At 37.9% G+C, this 8,703-nt stretch overlaps 1 protein-coding gene across 1 annotated transcript; it reads left to right on the top strand.

Annotated features, from left to right (window-relative positions):
• The first annotated feature begins 509 nt into the window (after window positions 1–509).
• Window positions 510–8,190, top strand: LOC140248234 (transthyretin). Its single transcript, XM_072328797.1, has 4 exons — window positions 510–794; window positions 1,595–1,734; window positions 5,686–5,821; window positions 7,889–8,190. The coding sequence occupies exons 1-4, from the start codon at window positions 726–728 to the stop codon at window positions 7,994–7,996; spliced, it is 453 nt and encodes a 150-aa protein (XP_072184898.1). The 5' UTR covers window positions 510–725; the 3' UTR covers window positions 7,997–8,190.
• Window positions 8,191–8,703: the final 513 nt, after the last annotated feature.

The raw sequence follows: 8,703 nt of genomic DNA, 5'->3' as shown, positions 1-8,703 counted from the left end.
AAGAGAGGACTCCTCTCACTTTAATTAGACCTCTGTCTTCCCAGGGGGACAGATCATTCTAGGTCTCTTTCCAGTGACAAAGAGGAAGCTTCAGTGTCTGTCTGAAAATTAGGCATGATGAATTCTTGGGAAATTCTAAATTAAGTTTCAAAAAGAAACATTTCTCCTTTTAAACAAGCAGGATCAGAGATGGGAATCTCTCCAAGCAGGGACTGTTCATGATGCCTGAGCTAGACATCAAACAAACTCCATCACTCATATTGAATTCACATCTGTATTTGGTAACTAGTCTTTGGAAAGCATTAAAAAGTGAGAAGAGACACAAAGCATGTACAGAGAAAGCACTGGGGCAGTATCATGCACAACCTGAGGCAAGGGAAGATCTCCTAAACTGGTTAGACTTCTAGGCAAGGAAATGTTGCTTACATTACTTTGTGGAGGGCTTACTACAAGTTTAATCTCCCCAGGCAAGGGTCATGTTTGTGTCCGTTACTTATTCTCTTTACTCTAGTGATCCTGCAGTTCTTCCATTGACTGCAATGGCAGCATTATTCATGGACTGTCTCTAGGATCGGACTGTTTACTAAGCAAATAAACAGAATCAGCAGATTTGGAGTCATATGGGCACCCAATAAGCAGCCTGTTTTCTTGTAGGGTTGGGTATAAAATCCCAAATCTGATCAGCTCCTAGCTGTTGGCACCACAACTCGCTAACAGCAAGCAGAATGGCCTTTCACTCTACTCTTCTTGTTTTCTTAGCTGGACTGGTATTTCTCTCTGAAGCTGCACCACTGGTGAGTCTTTTTCTTTTTAATTCAAACTCAGTCATTAAAAGAATGATAACCAGTATTTTCTAGATGACTAGCATCTTCCTCAACCATGAAATTCTGCAACCATTAGACTGTCCTGAAGTGTTATTTTACTACCATTTTTTAACTTATCTTTTATTTCACCATTTACTTAGCTATTTTAGAATACTACAAAAGGGTCTGGGATATGGAGACATGAACTCTGTCAGCTTGTGACTCACATCCTATATCTTCAGAACAGAGACAGCTTCCTCACCAAACAAGTGCTTTTCTAAAGAAATTTAAATATTTTTTAAAGCATAACTAAGAATGTATTACAGTATAGCAAAGTTTAAGGAAACAACATCCTTTCACCCTTAATGATATTGCAGATATTTGTTGTTGGTTGCCTAGGCTAACATACTCTGCCTAATAATAATAATAAATATATAATAATACTAATAATACTACTAATAAATTATTACTTCATTATTTGTGATCTCGTTAAAAAGGTATCTTTTCTAAAACATTTTTTCCAGGATTATATGCGACTCTAAATAGTTATGAGATAGTGCGTTTATGTATGTGTGTAAAATAAAGTGATCTGTATAAACATAAAAGATATTCTTCTGTAAAAAAGTGGGAGACAAAACAAAATCTTGGGAACTGGCTTTGTACACCACCTGGCAAAGAAATTCCTTCCAAGTCAGCATCGATTCTGCAATAAGAATCCATCTATTCTTTGAAAGAAGGTTTTTGCAGGGCTAGTGAACAGCTCCTTTACAGTCTCTCCTGCTCTCCCCCAGGTCTCCCATGGCTCTGTTGATTCCAAATGCCCTCTCATGGTGAAAGTGCTGGATGCAGTCAGAGGAAGTCCTGCAGCTAACGTAGCTGTTAAAGTCTTTAAAAAGGCTGCAGAAGGAACCTGGCAGGACTTTGCTACTGGGTAAGTTGTGGTCTTACTGAGATATTTTTACAAAGGACCTTGAATAAACAGAAGAGAAATAAAGGGAACAGAGCTCTGATGTTTTTTGTTTAAGTTTTCTATCATATCACATTATCACCGTTTACAGCACAAGAATTCCCCATCAGATTCAAATGGAAGATACCTGTCACTGAAATACATACAAGTTGCAAAAAAAGAAATTAAAAAAAAAAAAAAAAAAAGATTCTTGTCATACCTTTTTAGGTGTGTAGGTTTAATAAACACGTTTTACTCATTGCTTCAGTGCTATCTTTCCTTTCTATAAAAATAAAAGAAACAGAGGGATATAGTTTTCTAAAGTTCAAATGCCTGAATATCTCATCAATTTGAGTTTCAGTGTAAGAATTCACTAAGTCAGGTTCTTAATTAGGGGACATTTCTAGCAGTAGCAGGATGTTCAAGTACAGAATAACAAGCACAAGCATGGACAGCAGCCACTAGAGCATCCTGCTCTTCTAGTAGGATTTTATAGCTTGATTTACATAAAAGATGCAGAAGGGAATAGAAAGGACTGCAAGGAGAGATACGCCTTTCTTCATTTGAAGGGTTTATTTCATAAAACTCAAAACAAAACAAGAAAAATTCCCCTTTGAAAAAGAAAGAAAAGTTAAGAGGAGAAACAAACACCTTCAATCCCAAACATGGGAATATTTATTATGAGAGTGGTGAGGTGCTGGAACAGGCTGCCTAGAGAAGTTGTGGATGCCTTGTCCCTGGAGGTGTTCAAGGCCTGGTTGGATGGGGCCCTGGGCAGCCCGGTCTAGTATTACATGTGGAATTTGGTGGCCCTGCCTATCGCAGGGGGGTTGGAGCTTGATTATCCTTGAGGTCCCTTTCAACCCAAGTCATTCTCTGACTCTATGACTCTATGAATGTCAATATAGGGGAAAAAAAGACCCTCAGAATAGACTTATTTACTTCAAAGAGAAAACCAGATAAACTCTAAAAATTGACAGTTTGCTTTCAGGAGAAGTGGAGACTGCTATTGTTTTGTTCTTAAAAACAGTTGGTGCTATTAGGAAATCCAGATTATTTTGCATGTTTCATCAACTGGTTTTGAATATGTAATATGAAATAGAATTTAGACTATAATAAGATAAATGCAACATCAGCATTAAGAATCACCACACTGTGAATTTAACAGTATTGCTCAGTTTGCAAGGCTGCTCTTAAGAAGCTCAAGGAGACAAATCATGTGCTTGTTCTTAGCCTTTGTTCTTTCGACACTTCAGCTCACAGAGAAAGTCTGAGAAAAAATATGTTATGTGTTCAAATTATTTAAATGAATAAACAAGGAGATCAAATGTAGGCAAGAAAGAAGTGAAAAAAGGAACATTAAACCATCATTTTTTATTGCAGGAATAGATTGTGACCTCTTCCTTGACTCACATCTTAACCAAGGCTGCTTTCAGTGACACCACTGACTTTAGCTGAAAACACTTATTTGAAATAGTTTTCCACACTTATTTGTGATGTTCCTATTTTGGAAAAACAGAGTTTACCTGTAAAAAATATGTTAGAAATCTGAATACAGTCAAGGAACACAATCTGTAACCGAAGCTGTCAGGTTAATATTCTGAAGTTCCAGGTGGATGTTCTAGGTACTGCAGAAGTTCTCTTTTGTACAGATGCCCATAGAAGTATTATTTTGGGTTTGGTTGTGTTTGTTTATTTGCTGTTGCTCATTTTTTCTAACAAGTTTTAGGAAATTAAGCAAATGCACCTCGCCACTCACAAATGTGGATAATTAGTATTTTGAAAGCTTGGAGGAAGTTACCGTAACAACAGCTGATTTTATGAAGAGAGTTATTAAGAGGCCAAAATATGCACAAAAATCTTATGCCTAGCAGAGACACTATCTGAGGAAGGCCAGAGGGCACAGAGACGTGGAAGACATGTGATCTGTGTTCTTTATGAGCTCTTCCCGTGACTAGCTTTGACCTTCTCACTCCTCACATGTTTTATGAAATCTAGGCCTTATAATGGAGTTCAAGAGTTCCATTCATCAAATGACCTAGGTTGTGAATCATCAAAGAAAAAATAGTCACAGCATACTTCACATAAATACAAATGCTCAGACAGAAGTACAAGTGCTGTTTAGAAGGAATGACTTGAACCATTTTGCTACCAGGGCTGATGGCAGGGAGCTCTCTGCCTTGTGCTAATCCCATCCAGGATCTCAATCACATACTGTCCTGTTGGATGCCACTGCAACAGTAGCCCTAAATGTTTTGTTTGTGAGACCACTGGCACTGAATAGCTACCCTGTATTAGCTAGTTCTCTTTTTAAAGTGCCATGAACTCTTGGCAGTGAAAAAGGATCTCGTTTTCAGTTTTAAAATTCAGCATCAAAAATATATTACCCAAACAAAGAATTTTCAGTCAGATACCAATTTTGTTTTTAACCGGTTTGTGTCTTAGTTATCCAACTTCTAAGCAGATATACCCAAATTGCTAACTTGCACTTTAAACACTTCTGCAGAATTTCAGCAGTTCTGTTTCACAAGTTTCACATGAGCATTCACCAATGAATTCTTCAGCATTTGGCTTCTTGCCTTTTCTTAAGGCAAGATAGATGAAGGCTGGAAGTACTAATTAAAGAAAATTTATTGACAAACTTCTTGGAGCCATGTTTCAAACAGGGTTTGTCCTAATACATGTTTGATCTTCCTTGGATATAGTTAATTTTACGTGGAATAGACTTGTGCTCTGATGCTTTGGTCAGTCTTTAAAATGTTAGAGTTGGAATACCTTCTTAATCCTTAATTTATCGTAACTTTTTTATTTATTTATTTATTACTATCACTAACTGAAGACAGTTGAGACAGAGGAGGTGGGGAAAGAAAAGCCATGATAGCACAATGGTTTCTTTCCCTGATAAGAAGCTGTAGGTCACTGTGTTCTTCCCTGTCTCTCTTCCTTCTAATGCTCTTCTGTCCCCTTTATAGAAAGTTACTCCTTTCTGCAGATTGGGTAGGTTGTTATTCATGTCAGGGTTTTAACTTTCCTTTCAAAAACATCAAGTGATTATGAAATGTAATATTACATAATTCAATTTTTTTTTATTTTTTTTTTTTTTTTAGTAGGGAAAAGTAAAATAAGATATAAAGATTGGAGGAAGAATATGAAAGGAGAGGCATAAAAGGCATTTAGTAGCTCAGTAGCTAAATATTTCAACAGCTGTCACACAAAACCTGGTCTTTTTCTGACTGTACTATGCCAAAGCAGCTATATTTCTTTTTGTTCCTGGATGTCATCCACCCAGTATTTTGAATAGTCTCTTTGAGCTGGGAATTCCTATTTCTCACTTACATGACAACCTGTGGAAGTAGTCCCTGCTCTTTGACCGCTGCACTGTAACACAAATTACCAAAATCTCGTGATGCTGAGTTGCTGCTCCAAGACATTAACATTCAAGGTTATATAAAAATCTGTCAGGGTTTAGATGTAAAATCTATAGTCACAGTGTTAATATCTCGTGAATAAAACCATTTTCCACTAAAATCTCTTTAATTATAATTTGAGGTTTGGCATCTTGCCTTTTATCATGACAATCCTTTTCCTAAGTCACTGACATTTGGTTCCAGAGAGCACTTGGTACAAGTTAAATGTGATATTAAAAAGGGGGCCTTAAATATAATCCTGCCATAGCAATAAAAATGACCAAAAAAAGTAAAAGAAAGACAACCAATTTTAACTTGTGATATACATGAATAAGCTGGTAGCAGAGACAGGTTCTCCAGCATGGAAGTATACGCTACACAGAAGGGAATTCTTTCACATGATTAGATATCATTCAGTGTCAAATTTGGCTGTGCAGCATCTGTGCTGTCTAACACTCAACACTGACTGTTTCTGCCTGGCAATTAAATGACAATGCAAAATATTTATGTAGATATTTTATCATTTCAGGAAAACCACAGAGTATGGTGAGATCCATGAGCTCACAACAGAGGAACAGTTTGTAGAAGGAGTATACAGGGTTGAGTTTGACACCAGTTCTTACTGGAAGGCACTTGGCCTTTCCCCATTCCATGAATATGCTGATGTAAGTATTTGAAAACACATGTAATAACTATATAATAAGTAGTGGTATCAGCTGGACACAACAAATATAGTGCTTTTGTATCAAAAGAGCAGTAAAACAGATTGCTGTCACATTACATTGTGTAAATATGGCGGGGGACTTCCATCATACCACCCACCTGAAGTCTAGTAGGATTGCTAATTACTGGATAAGATTGTTCTTTTTGGCTTGTGTTTAAATAGTGCTCAGTCCTGAAGGATGCAACAGAAAAAACAGAGAAAATGAAAGATGGAAAAAAAAAACACCATAATGTGACAGGAGAAGCTTCACAGTTATCCAAATTCAATAACCAGCCAAGTGGTTTAAATATGGCACACCCCTTCCATTACTTTCAGCTCAACTTTGACTTATTTTTTTAGTGTGTTCTTTTTTATGGCATTCAATCAAAATCAAAAAAAAAAAAAAAAAAAAAAAAAAGTTTACATTCTAGTGGCTTACTGTGACATCTAATTTCAGTTTCTCTGAACATTCTATTCAGTGTTGTGGAACAGCTACAGAATTACTCTGTAAAACACACTAAATTGCAATTTTAAGATCCATGGAAGGCTAAAACAAGTGGCCGAGGTCCAGACCTATAGAAGCCGGAGAAGCAAATAGAGTGATTTAGGTCAAACAAGCAATCTTAAAAATTTTCCTGAATCATTTGGATGTCTGAAGATACAGATGAGGCCTAAGGCCTTCACCTCTGAAGGTGCTTAAAGGCACATGGTTGAGATTGTTCCAGTTCGGTTATTGAAGATGCTTGCCTTAGACTTAGTACTGTAGCTGAAAGAAAGTTGTGATGAGGTGTTGACCTCTTGACCCATGTAACAGGACTAGAGGGGATGGCTTCAAGTCATACCAGGCAGGGAAGATTCAAGTTGGATGTTAGGAAACATTTTGTCACCAAAAGAGTGGTCAGGCACTGGGATGGACTGGCTAGGAGGGATATTTGAGTCACTATCCCTGTTCAAGAGGTGTTCAAGAAATGTTTAGATGTTATAATAAGGAACGTGGTATAGTAGGGAAATATTAGTGGTAGATAGACAGTTGGGTTGGATGACCTTGGAGATCTTTTCCAACCTTGGTTATTCTTCAGTCCTATGGTTCTAAAAGTCATTCCACTGTCCTGGGAAGTGGGCAAAGTTTAACAAATGAGTAAAGGGCGACTGTAGCCCGCAGTCCTCACATTCCATCAGTTTAGAGACTGGCAGGATGGCTGTGGGAAGGAGCTCTCCAGTCCTCACGTGTAAGTACACCATGGATCTGAGGGTAGTTCAAGTATTAGACAAAATAAAGCCAAAGAAAATGGGAGCTGAATCCAGTTGATGGCACTATTTTCCTGGGAGCTGGGTATTCCAACTTCCAGGAAGTAATTGGGAGAGCAGCAAATATGAATTCTTTTTGGACAAGGGTCTTTCTGCTCTTGCAAGTCTAGCAACTCAGTTCTTGCAATAAAAACTGTCCCATCACCATTGCTTGTCTTGTTTTAATGCAGAAGTTTTATTTAAGTTTGTGTATTTCACCTCTGTTTTTCTTATTGGTTGGTTGAGTTACCACCCTCTCATTGAGTTACCTCCCTGCCCAGGGAGGTTGTGGATGCCCCGTCCTTGGAGGTGTTCAAGGCCAGGTTGAATGGGGCCCTGGGAAACCTGATCTAGTAAATGTGTATGTTTGGTGGCCCTGCCAGTCAGGGGGGTTGGAACTACATGATCCCCGAGGTCCCTTCCAACCTGGGTCATTCTGTGATTCTGTGATCCTCCTACTTCACATCAGAAACTAGAAATGTGGCGCCTGATTCAGGTGCTAGGTGTCTCTACTGTGCTTCACTGCATGTGAAGCACTTCAAGGACCTGAGTCCAAGTCCCAGTAATTTCTTAGTCTACAGTGTTACAAAGTAGCGGTGAGCATTTGTAAGGGTGAAACTGCCGACCTAGCAGAACTGACGAAGCAGTTTGCAGCAACTCGAGTGTGCTTCCTAATATTAAATGTTAAGGTAGATTTGAATACATGTCGTTCATTTGTGGTTACAAGTTTTCTCTTTTCCAGGTGGTGTTCACTGCTAATGATTCTGGCCACCGCCATTATACCATCGCTGCTCTCCTCAGCCCTTTCTCTTACTCAACAACTGCTGTTGTCAGTGATCCCCAGGAGTAAAAATGTACTGTCAATAGATATACACCCTCCTATGCTAGGACTATTATAGGTTTTTAGGAGGAAGGTTTTTCCTATTGCTCACACATATCCTTTTGCTACATTAGTTTTGTTGGTTTTTTGTTTGTTTTTGTTTTTCATTTGTAACCTGGCAAAAATTCAGACAAGTCAATAAAATGTAACCTCTTTAAAACAGATTCTATTGATGAAGTTTTATTATGTCCTAAAATGTTACAATTTGTTTTCAAGTGCAGAGGACATCTGGAAACAGTGTGTGGCCCAGGGAAGTAAATTAACACTTGACTTGGTTCTGTTAACTCCTGTCATCTTAAAAATAAATAAATGAATCTCAGCAAATGCACTGGTTCAAAATACAACAGCTCTGCTACATTAAAAAAAAATAATAAAATAAAAAATCAGGCAAACATACTCAAAACATGAAACTCGTTCATGTTATTTGGTTTACACACAGAGGATATGGCCCCACAGTCAACTAGGTCATAGGGTAAATAGGAGAAATTTTGAATACCTAGCAGCAACACAAACTATATAGACAGACTCCTAGGATATAAAAATGTAGGGAATTGAGCTAAAATCTGTGTAGCTTTACTTACAATTTCAAGGCAAACTTTGCTTATTTGATGAGGAAGGATTGCTGCTCACCAAAGCTAGGAAGTTCTGAAGTAATTTCAGCTACCATTGTTGTAAAC

Source organism: Excalfactoria chinensis, chromosome 2, assembly GCF_039878825.1.
Source record: "Excalfactoria chinensis isolate bCotChi1 chromosome 2, bCotChi1.hap2, whole genome shotgun sequence".
Classification (NCBI taxonomy): Eukaryota; Metazoa; Chordata; class Aves; order Galliformes; family Phasianidae; genus Excalfactoria; species Excalfactoria chinensis.
This window is presented reverse-complemented; position numbering and strand designations above follow the sequence as displayed.

Coding starts and splice junctions, on each gene's coding strand:
- LOC140248234 (XM_072328797.1), top strand. CDS start 726: ATGGCCTTTCACTCTACTCTTCTTGTTTTCTTAGCTGGACTGGTATTT. Junction 795..1,594: donor TCTCTGAAGCTGCACCACTG/GTGAGTCTTTTT, acceptor GCTCTCCCCCAG/GTCTCCCATGGCTCTGTTGA. Junction 1,735..5,685: donor TGGCAGGACTTTGCTACTGG/GTAAGTTGTGGT, acceptor TTATCATTTCAG/GAAAACCACAGAGTATGGTG.